Here is a 20,922-nt window from a genome sequence, read left to right as displayed (position 1 = left end):
CCCCTGCCCCTGCCCCTGCCCCTGCCCCTGCCCCTGCCCTCCCGCCGCCTCTCAGATTTTGATCTCAGTCCGGAAGGTCTGTTGCACGTGCTCCGTGTGCTTGGCCGGGTGCCGCCTGGCTTTGATGGTGAGGGTGCCGTCGGGGCCCAGGGCAGAGGTGACAGAAGTGGGGTCCACATCTTCGGGCAGCTGGCACTTGTGGGTGAAGGTGTTCATGACGGTCCCGTCTGCCGCCAGCTGCAAGGGAGCAAGAAACGGGCAGGCTGAGCGGGCGGCTCCGCTACCTGCGGGCACCTGGCTGCCCGAACGCGGCACCCTGTATTCCTGGTGCCGCCACTGACTGCCTGCGTGACCTTGGGCAGGTCATTCCACCTCCTCCTGTGTACCATAATAATATTTACCAGCTGCCCAGGTGTGCTGGGACACAGAGCTGGTGTTTACCAGCGGCTTGGAGGTGCTCAGGTTACAGACAGATGGAGAAACACAAGGATTATTTCCGAGAGCCTGGAGGGAGTGGGTAAAGGCGGGGACTGGGGGTCAGGATGCCTGGGATCTCGTTCTGATTTACCCCTGTGCAGCCCTGGAAGAGCTGCTGCGGCCTCCCCCGAGTCAAGTCCTTGAAACACTGACGTGGGAATCCCAGGGTTTAACTCCCTCGTGGTTGGAAAGCGCCCTGTGATTTTTATGTGATAGGTGCTAGAGGTGGGCTAAGGGCTGTCACTGTGGCCTAGACTTCCCTGGGCTTCTTGGAGGGCCAGCCTGGGCAAGCAGGAGCTGGGGCCCTTGCACGCAGGCGGCACGTGCAGGAATGGTGCACGCGTGCCAGGCGCGGAGGAGGCACCATCTGCTCAAATGCCAGCTGCTCTCCATCCGGCGGCACCCCGGGGTTTGGTGGGCTTTGCCGAAAGCAGCACCTTATATCAGCTCCCACCAGCGTGACTAGAGGCAGAGCGATACAGCCACGGGCCCTGGATCTCCTTGGCTACCGGCCAGCACATAGCGTCCTCAGCCCCTCGCATCCGAGCAAGCAGATGCGAGTGGTACGACGTCCTTGGCCGGTAGAGAAGATCGGCATGTACCAGCCATTCTCCTCCGCAGCTTGGCACTGTGGGTGGTGCTGCACTGACAGCCCCGATGTCCTCCTACGTCACGTGTCCCCACGTGGGGTGCAGCCCAGGCTTTGCAGGGCCAGCATCCCGCGTAGCGAGCCCCCTGCCACAGGCCTCGATCCCACCCGGAGGGACCTCATTTGGGGGTGAGAAGGGACCTCACGGACTGAGGTCCATCTGATGCCACCGGGGTCCTCAAGGGATCAAACTGAGACCTGAACTCTGGTGTAAATCAGGAACTGCTCTGCTGGAAAAAGCAGGACCTTAACTGGCATGAGTGGGACCACAAACAGGTCCCTCAGCACCTCCCCCCGCCAGGATTGGATCCCAGTCCATGAACTGGCCCCAGGGCTCTTCAGCATCAGTGCGCCAGCTGTGGGCAGACGAAGACCGCGTCCCACGTGACACGGGAACCCGGGGCACCCTCCTGCTTTGTGCAGATCGCAAACCCCATGGGAAGCTACAAAAACATCCAAAAAAAAAAAAGAGGGGGCTTCTGGTTTTGGGGGGCCCTGCGATCCTTCCTGATGTAGCTGCTCTGTGTAAGCAGCAGGTGTCTGGGCTCGGGCTAGTCACCTTCTCTGCGTGGACCTCGATCTGGTTGTTGGACGTGGTGACGATGATGTCCTCGGGGGAGAAGTCGCTGACGTCCACGGCAAACTGGTAGGTGTCTCCCAGCGTCTTAATGTTCCCCGCGTTGCCTGGACGGGCTGCAGGGAGGGGGAAGAACAGCGTGAATCCTTCCGACTCCTTTCCAAGGGCTTCCCCCACTACCCTGCGTGGGTTTTGGAGCAACGTGGACACCCAGCTCTTTACCTAGAACTGCCTCGTGCAGCCCTTGGGCTCAGGAGAGGGGCACGGAAAACTGGACTGGGTTCACATGCTTGATGGAAGCAAATGAGCAGGGTTATATATCCTCTCCCCATTAGATGTGAGGCATGATCCAGCACCCTTTGAAGACAGTGTGGGTCTTTCTACTGAGTTCAGGGGACTTTCCAGCAATGTCTTTGCTACAGGACCTCTCTTGCCTGGTCAGGAGCAAAGAAATCCCAGAGAGGAGATAGGTTGCCCCCTGGAACGGGGTCTGGCTGGAGTGTTTCAGGGTTTGCAACCTTGCCAGTGGAACTGGAGATGTGGCTAGATAGGTCTGTCCCTGGCAGCAGAAGACAACCCGCTGGGGAGATGCATTTGCAAATGGGCACGTGCCAACAGAGCCCCATCCACAGCGCTCTGTGCCGCTGTGCCCATGCTTTGTGCACCAGGTCAGTGGGGCTGGAGGTGCGAAGCATGTGTCCACCCCAGGCCTCTCACGGCCCACCTGCACTTGCAGGGAACAGGTCAGTGCTGGGACTTAACTGCTACAGTCAACCAGCCCAATGGATGGTCCACTGAGGCCAGTATCCCATGGCTGATCAAACCTGGGACAAAACCCTTCCTCAAGTTTCTTCCTAAATTGCTTATGGCCCTGATGCCTGAGGTTTTTTCCCCTGTAGTCAGAGATACTTTTATTACCATCGATCACCCTCCATTGAATCCTACGGTGCTGTTGATCTTAATGGCAACCCGGCTTCCTGGGGTGGGGTTCGCTGTGCTGTGCGGACAGAAGCATTTCCTTTGCTCGGCTGCCACTCGCTTGCCTTTTCTTATCATCACCAGTATCATCTGAGGGCAGATGCTGCTGGATTTTCCCCCTGATTTACAGGGGAGGTTGTAAAGTCACATAAAGCAACAGTCTTTTTCTTTCTTTCCTTCCCGTTTTTCACCAGCCTCAGCACTGCCCCGGTCTAGCCTGGTCTTGCCCTTTGCAAGGAGCCTCCCGTGTCCTGCAGCCAGGCCTCCAGCCCCGCTGCAATGTGTGGGAACGTGGATCCTGACCCTGCCCTCGCTTTCTGCCGGTCCCCTTCCAGGATAACTCTCCGGGAACACAGGGCTTTGCACAGCTACAAGTGACGGCAGGATCAGGTCTTATCCGCTCTGCTTTGTGCGTTGAATTCCCAGTTCAGCCCTGTGACAAAGCTGCGGCTCTCAGCTCTGTTCTGCCTCCTTTTCCAGGCAACAGCGTCATTTCTCAGTGCCTGGAACGGACCGCTACAAAGCAGAGGCAGCCCCAAGCTGTGATGCACGCACAGATCCCGCTGGGTTGCTATCATTAGCTGGCGTCCCGGCGCGCTTGTGGCTTCTGCCAAGGAAGAGCCACGTTCGCTGACGTGGAGTCTTTCCTCGTTCAAGGTGACAATGTGCTGCAAGCTGCCCCCCAGGGAACTGAACCCCTCCCTGCTTGCAAATCACCCCTAAAGACACTCTCATTTTCACTGGGTGGCCCCCAAATCACTTGCCCAGGGGGTGACAGAGAAAACCTGCAGCGTGCACCTTGTGAATCCTTCCCCCCCACGCAATCACCCAGCGTCTCACAGGTATCTCCTGCAGTACGGCTGCAGGGCTGAGGCCCTCGCCCCCCAGAAAACCCCCCTCACCGACTACAGTGCAGGGTGGCATTTCCGGGGTGTAAAGTAGATACGAGTCACTCCCTGAGAGACCCATCGGTGCCCAGTGGCTCACTCCCACCTTCCCACCTGCCAGCTGGTCTGAAGGATTTTGGGAGCCAAGAACGAAGAAGGAACCTCCCTCGTCCTGGGATGTTTTGAGCCCCCAAAGCTGTAATGGGGGCTCCCAAGCTGACCCCTTGCTGGGAGAAGCTGGGACGGTGGCAGATGCGACTTCCTGCAGCTCTGGGAGCCAGCTGGGAGGAGGAGGAACCGGAGCGGAAGGGAACGGCTCCATAGCCGGCACCTTCCTGCTCCTCCTTTGGGTGCCAGGGCTGCCCCACTGGGCCTGGGGGCTGCATGCAGCCTGCAAGGGGTTATATTGCAGCCCCCGGCCCCTTAGAGGCTGGACAGCCCTGAGCTGCGCCCAGCATCTGCTGCCGCGTCCCCAGGGTGGCCTGGTCCGACCTGCACCCGGGAGCAGTTTGGAGGGTAAGCGATGTTGGCCCTGTTACTGCCCCCAGCTCTGCCCCACACCCCATCCCTCACCCCCATGTCTCTCCATCTCTTGCCCCGGGAACAGCGAGCGGCGATGGGTCTCGCCACACCAGCGGCCGGAGCCCGGAGACACCGACTTGCCTGCGAAGCCCAGAGGCTCCGTGCGCGGCCTCATGAACTTCCCGAAGTCGTCGGCGAATATCCCGCGGGCTTTCTCCATGCGGTGCTGCTGGGAGGGGGCCGGGGAGGCCGAGGACGAGCTGTGGTGGAAGTGCCGCTGGGAGTGGAAGGCAGAGGAGGACTTCACGCTCATCCACCTCGGGGCACGTTGCCGGGAGAGAGGGGGAGCAAAGAAATACAAATAAACCCAACCAGGCAACCAACTGGGGTGGGAGGAGTGGATCTTCCCTCCTCCTGCAGGAGAATGGGAATCAGAGCCGGGCCCAGGGGGGCACTGGCACGGCCCTCTTTATAGCCGGCTGGGTGGATGAGGACAGCACGGCTCGGAGGCAGCTGTTGGGTTTATAAAGCCCCCTTTAGTCTCTGGGCTGCCTTCCAGCCCTCTTGTAAAACAGCCTAAATTTAGCTGCTTGTGCATCCTTCAGCCGGGTGGAAATTTTCCCCCGTCCCCCTGCCAGGGCGCCAACAACCGGTGGTAGGAGGAATCTGATCTCATCGCCGGCATTCCTGCCTGCCTGGATAATGCAGCTCCCACTCGGTCCTGGCTGCGCCTGGCAGAGGGCGGGCGACTTCCCAAAAAAAGGAAGGCGTCAGGAGAGGGTGCCGGGGTGAGGGCTGTCCGGGAGATGACGAGGGCTTGGACTTGCTGCGAATAGGTGACGGCCTGTTGGTTTGTGAGAGGGAGCACTGGAAAATGCCATTGCAGGGGGTGTTTAATGCTGGCCCCGGCTCTCCAGGCCTTAAAACCCTTTATCCCCCAGAGGAAGCAGTTGCGAGTGTTGTTTGAAGCGGGGAAACTGAGGCACGGCCAGAGGCTGGGGCTGACCCAAGGTCACATTGGACGGCAGTGGGAGAGGTGGGAATGGAGGCCGGTGCCTGCCTGGCTACCCGGGACCCTGCTTTTCTTTGCCACCCTGAGAGCAGCACCCACGCCACCTGGAAGGAATAAGTCACGCCCGTCTCCGAGGGATTGCTTCAGGCTCTCTGCTAACTCAGGCAGGCAGCGCTGCCTCCGTCAGCTGCGCATGTTCGAGGTTTCCTTTGCACCCGTGGAGACCTGTTCATGCCCCCTTGGCTAGATCCTCCACCCACCCGCCAGCCGGTCCTAGATTATATCCAGATCCTAGCAGCTAGTTCTTCCCTTAAGAAATGAAGGCGGAGGTGGTTATCCTGACGCTGGCTTTGTTACTGAGGGAACTTTCCGTGCAGCGGGTGACAGGCGCACGGACTTTGTCATGATCCGTGCACCTGCCGCCTCCCACAGCGCGCTCTGCTCCTGGCTCTCCGTGCTGCCAGCCCCGTGGCAGGGTGTCCAGGCTGATGTTTGCTGCCCCCGGAAAGGCCGGCGGGCTCCGCCGAGAGCCGCGTGGGGACAGAACGTGCTGCTGTCTCGCACCCGGCACGTCTCAGCCTCCGCGACCATCCGGACACGCAGGGTCCCTTCCCGGTCCTCACCCCCACGCACGTTTTCCACATTGCTGCACGTCACTGGCCTCTGGCAGCGTCACGAGGCAGGATGAAAGCAGCTTAGCGTGGGCAAGGCCAGGCCAGGACGGACGCAGACCCGTGGAGCCGTGCAGCAAGGGAAGCGAGCCAGCACTTGCCCCGAGCCTTAGACCATCTATGGTTTTATCCCCCAGGCTGAGATAAGGGCTCGATGACCCACCACGCGTCCGTCCCAGGCATGCAGCTGATGTCCGCGAGGCTGAAACGCCCGGGCCTGTCGGCCGTCTGGAATGCACGTCCGCCGCGTGCTGGGAGCGATGAGCCAGGACTGCAGGCATTTCGCGGCCAAGGCCGAGCGAGGAAGTGTGGGAACTGAGGCCGGGCTCTGGGCTCAGCTCCGAGTAGCTGTAGCGGGGATGGAGGGAGGCCGGGACATCTAAATGTGGATGCTGAGTAACTGCAGCGAGGGCCTGAGTCACCGCTTCTCGCTGGCCCCTCGCCTCAATCAGGTGCCGCCGGGGGGGCCTCCTGCCGCCCTCCCTCTCCTGGGCACGCAGGCCTCGAGCAAACAGCTGCTTTGTCCCGGGCCAGCCCCGTATCTGCCCTCAGGTCAGAGCAGAGAAGAAAGCCAGGGGCACTGAGGATGCAACTCAGCACTTGCGGATCAATGCAAGCCCCCTTAAACGCTGCGGTCACCTCTAGGGTAGTAGTTTCCAAAAAGCCTCAGCGATTTTGGAGCCAAAATCCATTTAGGCACAAGGACGTGGGCTCCAGAGGCCAAATCTGCAAAGGTCCTTAGGAGAGTGAGGCACCTGCTTATGGGCCGTTGGTTGTAGCCGTGCTGGTCTAAGGACATAGGCAGACGCACTCTTTGGGTAGATGTGATATCTTTTATTAGACTAACTAAAAAGTTGGAAAAATTGCTCTTTGCAAGCTTTTGGGCACAAACACGAACCTGCTGACGTGCTTTTGGAGATCCCGCTAGCCACCGGTTTGCACAGTTAGATACACCCAGGCCCTGTGCCATCCTTGCAAGGGATGCAGGCTCCTAAGTCCTCTACCCCTGCAAGGTCCAGGGTGAAGGAGAGCTCTTAGGTCAACCCATTATGGATCCCAGCTGCAAGCAGGTTTGAGTCCAAGCTTCTGGTTCAGACAGAGCTATCCCTGGCAGCTGAAACTAGGACAGCCGTCAGACTTAAAATTCAAGCCAAACTGGCTGAAAGGTCCCCGGTGAGGGGAAGATGGGGCATTAGGACTAGCCCTGGTGTGGGGCTGACGGGGCTGGAATCTGGGCTTCATTTCACTCCCAAGCCTAAAACAAAACTCACAGCCCGTGAACCCTCCTGGGTCCCAACGGAGAAGCAGGGGTGCCAGCGCCCTTGTGGGGTGAACCCGATCCCCTCTGGAGAGCTGTGTCCTCTCGCTGGCTGCCCGGGAGCGCAGGGTGCATCTCATGAGCTGAGGAAGCGAAGGCATTCACGCTATGCTTGGCAGCCCCTATAAGCTGGCTGCGGGGCTAGACGGTTTCAGATCCACCCTGCAAGGCGCTGGGGGGTCTGTTGTGTAATAAGAGGGGACAAATGGCATCCAGTGTTGTGTATGTTGTATTAGCCTAGTGCCCCGGAGCCCAGGGAGGTTGGGAGCCTTGTGCAAACAGGAGAGATTGGGGGATTGAGTCTGACTCTGCATCCACCACCACGAATCAGGGCCAACTGCACCCAAGCCCACCCTGTTACCCCAGCATACCTGAGAGGAGAGGGCATCTCCTGCACCTGGCAGGACACGGGATCCCAATGCTCTGCCTGGCACGGGACTGACAGCCCTGCTTCGTTCAGCCCCTGTGCTCTCCTGGTCTGCACAATGCACCAGCTGGCTCCAAACGGTGCCTCTTAAAGGTACAGTTCCCCGCACAGAGATCTCAGGGCAGCCCGTCTGCACAGAAAGCAACTCCCGGCTGTGCTCAGGGGCAGGGGTACATGTGGAGCCAGAGCCCTGGTCTACCCGTCCTGGACCCGGGGCTGGACACATGCATGACATTGGCACAGATGGGGCAGCCAGTCAGCCTCACTCTCTCCTGGAGGTACAAGCCGGGTGTACGACCTCCGCCCAGTCCGTTCTCTGTGCAATGACCTCAGGAGGGGGGCATTGGCTTTCACCTCATTGCTCAGGGGGTGGGGGAAACTGAGGCACGGGGCGGTTCAGAGCAATACACTGAGAAAGAGACACTGATTTGGGGGGTGGGGGGAGCGCAGGTTTTGGGAACCAGCCTGAGACATGGGTCAAATCCTGCTCTACCCTTGTCCCCCACCCTGGCTTTTTTGCTGGCAGAGAGGTCAAAGGGCAAATGCCCCCCCAGGGCCTGAACTCTGCCCGGCTCTGGCCCAGGCTCCACGGCTTATCTTGCACCGTTTTGGGCTGGAGCAGGGTCCAGGATGACAGTGCTAATCACACCAGAGGAAACCCCCCGGGCAATGATCTGTAGGCTCCCCAGGCATCTCCCTGGGCTCGTGCCAGGATGTGCGCGGCTGCAAGGAGCCCTGCCTTTCTGCTCCTGCCCACTCCAGCCAGGGCGGTTTTGGCTGACCTGTCAAGGGCGTTTTTAATGAGGACGGGTGGGGTGGAGGAGGAGCCCACTGGTGGGCTGGGACCTGGACAGTGAGGCGAGGAGGCCGGGAGGGAGCTGTACCTGTGGAGGCAGCAGCTCTTGGCGGGGAGCGCCCAGGTGAGTCCTCGGACGCTCTGGGCAGGGGTGTCTGGCCTGGGAAGGGCGGGAGCGAGGCACTCGTCTGTGATGCCCTGGGGTCCAGCCAGCGGAGGGGTGGGCTGAGCAAGGCTCTGGGAAAGGCTCTCCGATACACCGCCACAGCCTTATCACACTGTGTTCCCATCCGTGCCCCCGGGCCAGAGCGGCAGCAGATCAGAAACCTCTCCGGTGCTCCAGGCCCTAGGGCGGTTTGATCCCTGGCTCTGCCACAGATGCCCTGAGTGACCTTGGGCAAGTCCCTCCACCTCCCAGTCTCTTTTCCCTGTGGGTGACTGGGGGGGTCTAATGTTTCCTTAGAGAGGGCTGAGAGGGACTCATTTGAGGATGGTCGGCCCCCGTGCAGCTAGTCCTGGAGCCCAGTCTACTAAAAGAAGAGGGCAGGGGGGTCTTGTCTGGCAGTATCATCCTAAAGCCAGAGTCCTTCTGCATCTTGGTCACTCCAGACCCCTGGGAGCTCTCCCCAGGGCTCAGGGCTGCTACCCCCGTGCCCTGTGCCAAGCCCAGCCTGCTTCAGCAAACAGGTACTGGGGCCAAGAGACAGGAGGGGGGCAGGTAGGAGGAGGTGAGATGGTGCTTCTCAGTGTGAGTCCCTGTGGGGTGGGGGCCGGGACACATGGTCCATTTCCATGCTGTGGACTCTCCTCTCTTTCTGATCCCCAGAGGTCCCCTTTCGCTAGACCTGAGCTAGCAGCTGGGTGAGAAATGATTTCCCCTGTCCTAGAAATACTGAGGCAGTGCAATCATTGTTCCAGCAAAGATCAACCCCCAAATGTTAATTGTTGGACCATCTAAAGCCACAGTCTGAGTTTTTTTCAGAATTTAAAAAAAAAGGAATACATTTTAGAGTCTCTTAAATGAAAACCTGAACAAGCCTGGGATATTTTCTTGCTGTGCTAAGCCACTTCCCAGGGAAGAGGTAACATCTCCCATCAGCTCGTCCTCCTGACTACCCCGCTGCTTGCCCGCTGCTCGCCAACCCTCTGCCTATGAGGACCCCAAACCGGCTAGCTGCAAACCTTCCTTTTGTCTTCGCTGCAAGCCCCCCTGGCCCATCCCAAGAGGCACTCTCTCCCTTTCCAAGACAGGGTCCTGCAGGCTCAAGGGCCTGTCTGTGGGCTGCCATCTCTACCCCGCAGGGTCCTGGATGGAGGGGCCAGGGCGTGCATTGAGGGGTGGTGCCCGGGGTAGGGATCAGGTGAAACCAGTTTGGATTAAACAACAGCAGTGTCTCCACGGGCTCAGTCCGAGCCACGATGGCTTTTCTCAGTGGGGCTACCTTTGCTTGCTGTCACCGGTGCTTCCATCTCCTTGAATGCAGCGGGGCAGTGCAGTAGTCAGGGAGCCTGGGAGCCCAGGGTATCGTGCTGTTTTGGGATTATGTTGTCCGTGCCCTCCCTTTGGCTGCTCCCACCCACTCCCTCCTGCAGGGCTCGCGTGTGTGGGGCATGACCCCTATTTCCAGGCTGGGCTCTGGCTCCCTTGCTGGTCCAGGGATGCGTCAGCTACACTTACTGCATGCAGGGGCTTAGCAGCGGGGTGGGGGGGAGGCCTTCTGGCTCCAGCCCCCCTGGAGAACTATTGCCAGAGCACAGCCATGGCGGATGGAGCCAGGAGGCCACGTGCAGTGGGTCTCGCTCGGCTGGAGAGGCGTCGGCAAGGCAGGCCCTCCAAGGTGACCCGCTCGGGCCGCACACGTTCCAGCTGGCTGGCCAACTTCTGCTATTATTAGTGCAGTAGGGCTTTATCGGGGGCAGGATCTTTCTTCTACGCAGCTTTCCAGAATCCCTCAGGGCTGGGTGTGTTTGCTGGCAGCCCCCCTTTGCTGTTTGGGGTCAGGGGGTGTCTTGCTCCTCTTGCTAAGGACAACCCAAGGTGCATGGGTGCCCGGCTGAATTTCAGCCCCTTTGGAGGTACGGGCAAGGGAGAAGGGCTGGGGTTTGAAACGAGCTGGAGTCAACAGGTTGGGACGCCCGGGGCATGTTCTCTACCTGGGATCTCTCGAGTGTACATTAACCACCTTTTCCACAAACGGGACATGGGCTGCCGTGGCCCCCCTGCTTGCCCTGTGGCAGGTTTGGGTGTGATGCCTGGTGTTGTGTCGGGGTTGATGGTAGTTTTACTAAGGGGCTGGATTTGTTTAGGATGGATTGGATAGGCCTGGCAGGGGTTGGACTAGATGTGATGTCTGGAGGTCCCAAGGCTCTGGATGCTATGAATACATGGGGAGTCTGGTTGGGATGAGGGGCAGGCTCCTTCCACCACCGAGGCCAGGCTGAAGGTAGGGGAGGGGGTGAGAACCAGCCCTAGGAAAGCCCAGGGAGGCTGGGATGAGGGTAGAGAGGGACGAAGACACTAGACACTTCATGTGGTTAATCCAACAAGGCCTGGCTCCCAGGGGAACAGCGGCAAGTGGTGGGACCTGCTTGCAGGTATCCTGGTTGCTGAACACTGCTCGTGAAACAGGCCTAGTAAGAGCCATTGCTTTCCGCCTCCGTGATGCAGCTCTTCATAACACAGCCCCTCGCAGCCACGAAGCCCTGGGCTGCCACCTGCCACAGTGCAACCACTTGTACGTGCCTCCTCTCGTCCATGCAGGGACTTGCTGCTCGTGGTGTGGAGGCATCACTAGCCCATGGCAACAGAGGGGCTGGACCGGAGGGAGCACGATGTGGCTAAGGAGGAGGAGAGGATCCTCATACTCAGTGAAATCTGGAGGCCGTGGCCAAAGACCCGCAGGAGAGTCCAAGGTAAGAGCGTGGATGCTGCCTGAGAGCAGTGAAGGAGGCCATCAGGGTCACCTAACCCAGGTGGGACAGGAGACCCCATTCCCTTCAACCTCAGATGTGACCCCCCCCCCAACATCAGCTTCCTAACTGCCCTGATGGTCCTTGATCTTCTAAGCCAGGGGGCAGCAACTACAGCTAGCGGAGCCACGGCCCGGGGGTTTCAGCGGCGTTTGGCAGTGGGGGCTTCCCCATGTGAGGTGGGGAGAAGAAGCAGTGGCAGTGATGGTGGCTGGGGACTAGCTCCTGGGTCATTCCCACCTGCAACATGAAGCCATTGCTGACGGCTGTGCAAAGCGCCTGTCCCTATAACCCTGTCCGTGCTGTTTCTTTGCTGCTCCCAGGGGACTCACTGGAGCTCAGATGGCGAGGAAGTGGCCCCAAAGCCATTGCTCTGGGCTTGCTCAGCCCTCACGGATGAACAGCATTTAATACCTCCACCTGGTCTTTCCAGCGGGCCCTGCCAATTTGTACAGAGCCCGTTCCCTGGACGTTTGACTTCCCGAAGAGCTCTATACAACCCAGGGCAGGGGGTAGGGAGCGGGGTCAGCGGCAGGGTTGGTCTCAATGGGATCAGCTGGTCTGGGAAACAATCTCGGAAACCTCCGTGGAATATTTCAGCCATAATGAAGCTGCCCCTCGGGGGCACTTGCTGCTCCATGGTTAATAATTGAGCTGGCTGCAAAGCGTCTTTGTGCTCCTGCCATCCCAGAGGCCCCTGGAGCTGACTGTGGTGGGGTGGATGTGACCCCCGTGCCCCCCTTGCAGGCTGCCTGGACTGCGTGAAGCGCCAGCTGTTCCGCGTCGGCGAGGACTGGTACTTCCTCTTCGCTCTAGGGGTGATAATGGCCATGATCAGCTTTGTCATGGATTTCACCGTCACCACATTGCTGAATGGTAACTATAGGTGGGGGGGCTCACGACTGTGCTAGTGAGCCAGGACACCTGGGCTGCTTTCCTGCCACTGACCCTCGGCAAATGCCACGTGGGTTTCATGGGGACGGCAGCGCAGTACAGACCCTCCTGTTTTAGCTGATGCACCACACTGGGCAATGGAAACTGAGTGCTGGAAGCGAGTGCGGATGCCTGGGGGAAAGATGCGGTTGTGTGGACATCCAGAGGGGTCCACACTAGGCTGGGCTGTCCCGTGATGGTCCCAGGGTGTTGTAGGTGGGGTATCAGAGTAGATGGACCTCAGCAGGTCCCAGCAGGGAGGGGTGCGAGTTACCAGATGAGCCGCACGGCTGGGCTATGTGGGTAGCGAGGCCACTGGCCCATGCCCATGTGCATTTCTATGCCCCCGCTTGCCTATGCTTATTTTTCAGCACACCGGTGGCTTTACCAAGAGCTGGGGGATTACTTAGTGCTGAAGTACCTGTCCTGGACCATGTACCCCATTGCCCTGGCTGCTTTCTCCACTGGCTATGCACAGAGCATCACTCCGCATTCGGGAGGTGAGTCTGATGCTCCGCAGCTGGAGGCGGCCTGTGGGGGGCTGTGAGCAGACTGATCTGCTAAAGAGCTGGCCTGCACAATGGGAGAAGCTCACGACCAGTGCCCATGTCCCAGGAAACCTTCCTGGGGTTGGCATGAAGTAGACCTCTAGCTGGTCAGCTCGGCAGAGAGACCAGGTGTCATGGCTGAACAAGCACTAGATGGATCAAGAGCCACTAGCTCAGGGACAGGTGATGACCTGCTGCTTGCCTACAAGCTCCTTAAATGGTTGCACATCTTCCTGTGGGGCATGGGCTGATGGGAGTCCAGGACACCCCAAGGACCACTGGAGACTCAACTCCCTTCATACCCCGCAAGGGTCAGGAGTTTGGGGCACTGGCAAGACAGCAAGTAGCAGGTTTCGTAGCTTCAGCTGTTCGGTGGATGGGCTTAGTGCATAAACAGAGAACTTGACTCTCTGGGACTGGTAATCGGGATTTCCACTGGCACAAAGCACCAACTGGGGACAAAACCCCTTAGCCTCCTTGCAAGCAGCAGATACCTCTTTTCCACTTTTGGAAACTAGATAAAACTGAAGACTTCTTGGGTCGAACCAGCCCTTCTGTCTGCCTTTGGGCAATCTAATGGCCTCTGGTCTGAACTGGAAATGTGCTGCTCAGAATACACCCTTGACCTTGTCAGCATCAGGCCTAGCTAGGAGTTGCCCTGGAAATGCAGAAGTGGAGACCTAGATGTTGCCACCTTCATTTCCTTTAGGTTTGGATGGCTGAGTGGCACCCAGAAGTGCTCTGATGTGTCCCCCATTTCTGGGCTTTTCCAGGCTCTGGCATCCCGGAGCTCAAGACCATTCTCACTGGGGTCATGCTGGAGGACTACCTGGCCATCAAGAACTTTGGAGCCAAAGTGGTGGGGATGACTTGCACCTTGGCCGCTGGGAGCACCATCTTCCTTGGCAAAGTCGTGAGTGTCCCCAGACCAGCTTCACAGCTGGTGGGGATGGAGGGGTGGATATAGGGCTGGCAACTGGGGAGTGCTACCGTGGAGCGGTTCGTCCACTGTCAGGGTTAGCGTGAAGGTATGGCGAGGAGACAGGGCCAGACGACAGAGTTGCTGCAAAGAAATTTTCCAAATTGCGAGTGAGACGTGGAGTCAAAATGCTTGGGGATGTCCAGGGAATGGGAGCCCACCCAAGCAGGGGCAAGTCTTGCAGCTCCTCTCACTTCAGAGGGGCCCTGTGCATTTACGTCAGCTGAGCATCTGCTTCCAAGTCACGGCCCTGGAAGGGAGCCTGATGGCTGGGGGAGTCCTCTGGTTCGAGTCACCCCAACGGCTTCGAAGCCCAATGAGAGATGGGACATGTGTAGACTTGGGCTAATGGACTGTGATTCATAGCACAATAGTTAGCCTGGAGGCAGGGTCATACGAATACAGCTCTCCTAATCCTGGTTCCTGAGCTAGAATGAGTACAGCGTAGTGCCTCGAGGTCTAGCTTTGCCTTGGCTTATGTTAAAATAAAAGCCATTTTGCAATGGGCCCAGCTTCCCTGGCCGTCTACATTTGTTTTGGCTGCTGTTAACTGCAGCCTTCCCCTTACATTCAGAAAGCCCCGTTTGGGAATGATTACAGCATGTCCATAGCGCTTCTAGCCCTCGAATGCCCGATGCGGACGTGCAGCCGTCTGCCAGTCTTAAAGCAGCTTTTTGCCCTAGCGCCGCATCTCCCGTGAGTCAGGTTCCCCGGAGCATCCCTGAAGTTTGCTAACGCCTCCCTGCAGTGAGAAGGACCTCCCTCGGCAGCCTGCGCCCATGCATTTCACTGCGAGAGGAGTTGCAAGCAGCTGAGGACAGAGCATGAACTGATTTGACCCTAAGCTGAAGTCAGACGTGCTGGAGGTGTTCATTTAAAAATAAGAAAGTGTTACTATGGTTCCCCTCGGCGGGGCAGTGGGAACGCCCCTAGTAAGAGCTCCACGATGCCCAGCTGCCGGCTTTGCAGGCACAAGGGAGGGAGCATTGGTTCCCTCTAGTGACTGTGATGTAGGGAGTGTGAAGGTCTTGCCACTACTGGCAGGTGTGCTGCCTTCTCTGTTCGCGCGGCACATGGATTTGTCGATCCATTGCAGCACAAGGTACCAGATAATCTCTGCAGAGGGTCGGCTCTCATGGGCTTTCCAGCTCACACCCTTGCCCAGAGAAGTTCAGACGATCCGCTGGGGCCAAGTTCATACCTGTTGCTTTAACTGCACCGACGCCAGCCGCTTACACCGGGGGTGAACGTGGCCGTCGGGCTTTCAGCTGTTTCTCTGAAGTGAAACTCCTGATTTTCAGACCATTGCTCTTTAGGCAAAGCACTCAGAGTCCCACGCCCCCTCTCCTCCAGGGTCCCTTCGTCCACATTTCCAGCATCATGGCTGCCTATTTGGGGAAGATTCGGACGTCAGTCATCGGGGAGTACGAGGTAAGGCCGAGACCAGAGCAGCACCCTGTTGATGGGGGAAGGGGGAAACTCAGGGTGTCATGCCCCCTCCCCAAGACTTCTCTTCAGCTACCAGGCTGATGCGTTGATTTGCATCTCATATGCATATTTTAGCAGTGATTTAGTTTAACAGACATGTATTGACATTCTTAGTTGTTATACTTTATGCCTTAAGAAATAAGGAATGGCATTTTCATTAATTCCCCCCACCGGTTTTTGTCAAGCCACTTTGAATGAAAATCAGTATGCAAAGAAACATGCAAAAAAACAGTAGCAAAGACATTTTTTGTTGAAAATGGGCTGAAGATATAGAAAGGTCTGTCAAACGTTGGCATTTCAGATGAACGCATGCATTAAACAAAGTCAATGTTATTTGTCGTCAGTGAATTCAGCTGGTTGTTTCCAGTCCCCGTGTGCTTCGAGAGCTTAGAGTTGGGAGATCTCAGCCTTTCCCAGCTAGCTTATATTCATAGACTGGAAATGGAAAAGAAGCTTTCCTGGGGGTGGTTTCTGACTCATAACTGGTTTCTAAACTTTGAATAAACACGGTATCATAGAATCATAGGGCTGGAAGGGACCTCAGGGGGTCACATCTAGTCCAACCGCCTGCTTGAGGCATCCCTAGCCAAACCACCCCATACACATGCTTGTGTCTGACCTGTTCCTAAACCTATAGATACAGCCCTATCGTGCAGCTACAAGGCACATTGCCCCCAAACTGCGAGGAACACCCAAACTGGTCGAAGGTAAGGGAGGGGGACGAGAGGCTTCTCAAGGTCCTGCTGCTGCAGCTGAGCCAAATTTAAATGACTTTAGTCTCTCTGTACCTCCCAAAAAGTCCCCAGCTAGCAAAACCTGGTTTCTGTCTTCAGTGACTCTGGTTTCAAGTGCTTAACCAAGGACTTCTCCTTGTCTGCTGGTTTGCTATTCTTTAAAACAGCGGTAGGACACATACACTGCTTGAATATTCTGCTATATTTAAATATTTTAATGGATTTGGGTATTTAGTTTAAGCCTTGTATTGGCTATCAATTGCTAAAGGAAAATATATTTTCTTTAAATTAAAATTTAAAAAAAAAATGAGTCCAACTACTAGATGAACAAACCCCCGGGCAGCGTAGCTGTGATTCTCTCTTGGGGCTAAAGTCTGAGGCCAAACAGCTCTGTTCTGTGTGTGTTGTCCCCCTCTTTCCAGAATAAAAGCAAGCAGAATGAAATGCTGGTGGCAGGAGCTGCTGTTGGGGTCTCGACTGTCTTTGGGGCTCCCATTAGCGGTAAGAGTCTCCCAGGCGTGACGTGCAATAATCTAAATTTCAGAAGGGAACAGGCAAAGGCTTCCATTTTGAAATGATAAAACGGGACTGATACAGCCCTGGTGTGGCTCCCCCGATGGCTACACGCCCAGCCGTTGTGTTTGGGACTCACTACGTTGGACCTAGATGCTCTTAAGCTTCCTGTGGCTTGGGTAGGCTGCAATTCTCTTGCCTTGCTTGCACTGTCTAGGCACGAGCTGGTTGTTCCCCCTTTAGAGCCCGCCCGCCCTAAATTCCCAGAACCGGTGGTGACCTGTCCGCTCCCCAGTCACTGAAGCACACAGTTTTGGAGAGGCCCAGCCTTGTGACTGCTCTGGTGACCGGTATAACTCTTTGGGGGATGCATGAGAGGGAGAAGCAGGCAGACGGGTCTGCTTTGTAAGGGTTTCTCAATGCGATGCCTCTTTACTTTCACTAGCGCAAGGTCTCAGTAAGAACACATCTGCCTAAGAACACCTACATGGTATAAGTCGGGCTCCTCTGTGTTCAGCTTCTTCCTCTATTGCATGTGGCCTCTCATCTGAATCACAGACTCTGCCTGTCTGCCCCTCCCTCCCTGACTGTTGCATCCAGAGCCCGTCCACTCTCTTACCCAAGCCCCCTGCACCATGGCTGGTAAGAGCCCCTGCCTTTCATAGATCCTGGCTTCATAGCTCCTGGCTACCAACCACAGGTCAGATCCACCTCTCCTTGCTTTGGCTCCTATCTCTAGCTTGTCCACTGTATTGCCAGGTCTTCCTATCCAAATGGCAATAAATCTGGATAGTCCACTCAGCCAGCATAGATATATATATCTATACTAATCGAATGATCACTCGCTTCCCTCCCTGCTAAGAAGTGACTCCTTTGTAGCCACCTAACAGGCAGCATGACTGGCAAATCAGGTCAGGCAAAATGTGTCATTAGGACAGTGGAGAATCTTCCATGTTTTCCACGGGGACATTTTGATACTCTCATAAAGGCTTTATCCCCATGCTGAGATCTGGACACTGAACAAGCAACTAGGACCCTCTGGGAGCCTGTATGCCTTCCCTAGGGTGCAATGGAGCACACAGCTCTGTCTGAGATATCCCCAGCTCCTGGATGCATCTAGCTCACAGTGGGAGTGTCTACACGTGCATTTACATTGGCTTAAAGTTACTGCGCAGTAAATGGAAACAGGCCGGCATCTACACATGCAGGTATTAAAGCGCATTAATGCTGTGTGTGGACTGACTTGGGACTAAAATTAGTCCCAAGTCAGTCCACACACAGTGTTGTTGTGCAGTAAGGCATCTACACGTGCATTACTGTGCAATAACTAATCGGGCATACATTTTTGATGAAGGGATCAAATTTGCACCCAAGTTGGCATAAGTCGCTCTATTTACTGCATAGTACAGGTGTGCACTTGTAGATGCACACTGGTACTGTGCAGTAATTGTGGTTACTGCGCAGTAAATGTGCACGTGTAGATGCGTCCAGTAGGTATCTTTTACCATTAGCACGGTAGAGGTATGACCGGTACCACCATAGTAACCAGAGACCTGCTTTTACCCAGGGGTGCTGTTCAGCATTGAGGTGGTGTCTTCTCACTTTGCTGTCAGGGACTACTGGAGGGGCTTCTTCTCGGCCACCTGCGGAGCCTTCATGTTTCGCCTCCTGGCCGTCTTCAACAACGATCAAGGTAAAGAGCACAGCGCCCGCTGCGTGGCACGGCGAGGGTGCCGCGGCTGGCAATGACAAGGTGGTGGTGGTGGGGGGGGACTGGCTGTACCAGTCAGTCACAGGGTGGCTGTGAGTCACCAGTGGGATTGTTTATGCCGCTAGAGTGATTTACAGTAATTGCTTAGGATTCCCTTAAATTTCGGTACAACGCAGCTGATTTAATCCCTGCTGAATCCTCAAGCACTTTCCCTTAAGGAGCTGCTGTATAATAGCCATACCCCCTTGCGTCATGGTCCTGTCTCCTCCCATGAAAGAAGCAGGGCTGGCATGGAGGTGAGATAGCTCAGGTGGGGGGTTTCGATAGGACATCAGGGGATAAAGTTATCCAGCGCGGAAGCATCCTGCTGATTTACTTGGCGGTCAGATTAGGCCGGCCCTATTCATTAATTCAGCTGCAGCAGTGGAAAAGGAGTCAGAGATCTCTGGAAACTTTGCCAAGGGGCAAGGGATTGTAGAGATGCTGCAGGGAAAAATCCAGTGCTTTGGCTCACTTCTGTCTCAGCTAATAACATTTCTGTCTTATTACCGCCCTCGGCCCTTTCTCCTGATGTGTTGTGCGTGGCTTTTTTTGTATGCCATTAACCTGCTGCCGTGCTCCACCTGCGTTTCAGCCGTGGCAGGATGATTCCTTTGCACGTCTGTGGCTATAGTCTGTGAGGCCCTGGCGATACCTTGGCCTAGCTTGCTTATGAGTCAAATATCAGCAGTGTATTTTATTTTTCTGGGAAAAAGATTCATCTCTTTTTCCAAGACAATCCAGAAAAAGATGCTAGTCTTGGAAAGCAGACTGCTGAGGTTTAGCCTGCGCGTAACCCTTCTGCACCCAGCTAAAAATCAGCTCTTTAATGGGCCACGCTGTATCTTTGATGACTTGGATGCTGGTGAAAGAATCGCGGTCTATCACATCTTGTTCTGAACACCGGGGGTGCAATTTCAGACACGGCCGCGCTGGAAAAAATCGATAGACTCCCATGGTGTCAGCCGAGGGGATTGCAGACAAACAAAGGGAAGATTAAATGAGACGCGCAACCTCTGACGGTCTGCTGCACTGAAGCATAAATGGCTTTGGCAGCCTGTCAGCCCAGGCTCTAATGGATGTTTGCTCGTGGCACAGCCATTTGGTGTGATTAGTGGCCGTGGGGCCACAGGTTGGGGCTGAGATGTGCTGGTAGTGCTGCGTGGCTGGGAGAAGCCAGGGCTGAAGCAGCAGCGGAGTACATTCGAGATACAGAGGAGCTGCTGGTTTCGGTCCCGGGCAAGGTACTTCCTAGCAGGACCCCAGACTCTGCAGCCCAAAGCTGTGTCAGGTGCCCCCACTCCAGGTGGATATATTTCTTGCTGGGGTCACTTGATCCCAGCTGACTTCCCGCTTATGGGGGGTGGCGGGGGGGGGCTGGACCCGATGATCTCTCGAGGTCCCTTCCAGCCCCTAACGTCTATGAAATCTATGACCCCCTGGTCCCTGCACTGCTGCTGTCCTCTGCATCGTGTTTCCTTTCCTTGGAGCCCGTGCGGACGCTGCATCTTCCAAGTGACCACTTGCGGAGGCCAGGCTGGGTCTGGCACTGGAGTCCTACACCCCGCTCCTCCGCTCCTGGCCATCACCCCGTGCTAACCGACTAATATACAGAGTTGAATCACCCTGTGGCCTCGCCGGTAATGACTTGTGACTCTTCCCTTCTCCCAGAAACCATCATGGCTCCCTTCAAGACCAACTTTAAGATCGATTTCCCCTTTGACCTCCCAGAGATATTCTTCTTCATGGTTGTTGGGTAAGAGCAGGTCCGGTCTGGGCTGCTGTTTTGCCTTTGTTCGGGGCAAAGATGTTGCCTTTAAGAGGGGGAAGGTCAAGCAGGTCCTTAAGTGCCCTGGGATTTAGGACACCTGTGGTGGGCCAGTCACTTTTTTGGCCTCGGTTCCTCATCTCTAAGACAGAAGCAGCAGCCTCATGGGGAGGATAGTACCTCGAAGGTTGTGGGGTGCTCTGATGGCTGGTAATGAGGGGTGTTCAAGTGCTGGATGGATGTTAGCCAAGCCTAGCAAGACCTCTGTCCCTGGCCTCTTTATGTTCCCAGAGCCTAAGTCCTCCTGAGCACAAGTAATCGCCTTGGAGCTACTCAGTCCATATGACCCTGCACCAACCAACACAACGAGCCCCACAAGCCAATGTGTTGTAAATATTCATGGCCCAAATCCTCAGCTCCTGACTTAATTTTGACTCCTTCCAGCTTGGAAGTAACTTCCCTCCTCTCCCTTGAAAATGGTGTTGGAGTAACGCTGTATCCCCACCCCCAGATGTGTCCCTGGGTCTCACGAGGGGAGATGGATTGCAAAGCCACATGCTCGACAATTAGGAAATGTCAGAATTAGAGTGGCTGGGACCACCTCAATTTGCCTTCTTGCGCGTGTGCACCACGATACCAGCCCGAGCTGTCCCTTCCCTGCTCTGCAATGTTAATGACTATGCCTGGTGATCATTAATGACCCCTGAATGCCCGCATGGGGCTGTCTGGAAGGGTGCAGGGGCAAGAGGGAGACCTGGCCCCTCTCACCTCCCTTCCCTCTTCTCCACAGGGTGATCTGTGGGACTATAGGCTGTGCGTATCTCTTCTGTCAGCGCTGGCTCCTGGGATACGTCCGGAGGAACAAGCTCACCGCCCAGCTGCTGGCAACGGAGTAGGCATGCTGGAGGGACGGTTTTTTTACAGC

The 20,922-nt window shown here is 56.3% G+C and overlaps 2 protein-coding genes across 2 annotated transcripts in view; one reads left to right on the top strand and one right to left on the bottom strand.

Annotated features, from left to right (window-relative positions):
- Positions 1-9: 9 nt before the first annotated feature.
- Positions 10-4,985, bottom strand: HSPB7 (heat shock protein family B (small) member 7). Its single transcript, XM_019511976.1, has 3 exons — positions 4,232-4,985; positions 1,686-1,819; positions 10-237 (listed from the first exon to the last, which is right to left on the bottom strand). Exons 1-3 carry the CDS (start codon positions 4,401-4,403, stop codon positions 52-54), a joined length of 492 nt encoding a protein of 163 aa, XP_019367521.1. The 5' UTR covers positions 4,404-4,985; the 3' UTR covers positions 10-51.
- Positions 4,986-8,347: 3,362 nt separating this feature from the next.
- LOC109293845 (chloride channel protein ClC-Kb-like) overlaps positions 8,348-20,922 on the top strand; it is a 24,212-nt gene continuing 11,637 nt past the window's right edge. The window contains exons 1-10 of the mRNA XM_019511975.1: positions 8,348-8,438; positions 11,076-11,227; positions 12,032-12,160; positions 12,589-12,717; positions 13,539-13,678; positions 15,098-15,175; positions 16,389-16,467; positions 18,047-18,172; positions 19,901-19,985; positions 20,788-20,889. Of these exons, the coding sequence (XP_019367520.1) occupies positions 11,113-11,227; positions 12,032-12,160; positions 12,589-12,717; positions 13,539-13,678; positions 15,098-15,175; positions 16,389-16,467; positions 18,047-18,172; positions 19,901-19,985; positions 20,788-20,889 (983 nt within the window). The 5' untranslated portion in view covers positions 8,348-8,438; positions 11,076-11,112. The remainder of the gene's footprint in view (positions 8,439-11,075; positions 11,228-12,031; positions 12,161-12,588; positions 12,718-13,538; positions 13,679-15,097; positions 15,176-16,388; positions 16,468-18,046; positions 18,173-19,900; positions 19,986-20,787; positions 20,890-20,922) is intronic.

This window comes from Gavialis gangeticus, unplaced genomic scaffold (genome assembly GCF_001723915.1).
Source record: "Gavialis gangeticus isolate Ggan-Ray unplaced genomic scaffold, GavGan_comp1, whole genome shotgun sequence".
NCBI lineage: Eukaryota > Metazoa > Chordata > Crocodylia > Gavialidae > Gavialis > Gavialis gangeticus.
Note: the sequence above shows the minus strand (reverse complement) of the source record. Positions and strands in the feature narration are given on the sequence as shown.

What these genes read in the sequence shown, in the direction of transcription:
- HSPB7 (XM_019511976.1), bottom strand. Translation starts at nt 4,403, where the DNA reads ATGAGCGTGAAGTCCTCCTCTGCCTTCCACTCCCAGCGGCACTTCCAC. An exon ending in GGAGCCTCTGGGCTTCGCAG is followed by an intron (nt 1,820 to 4,231) that starts GCAAGTCGGTGT and finishes CCCTCCCTGCAG; the next exon opens with CCCGTCCAGGCAACGCGGGG. An exon ending in TCGAGGTCCACGCAGAGAAG is followed by an intron (nt 238 to 1,685) that starts GTGACTAGCCCG and finishes GCTCCCTTGCAG; the next exon opens with CTGGCGGCAGACGGGACCGT.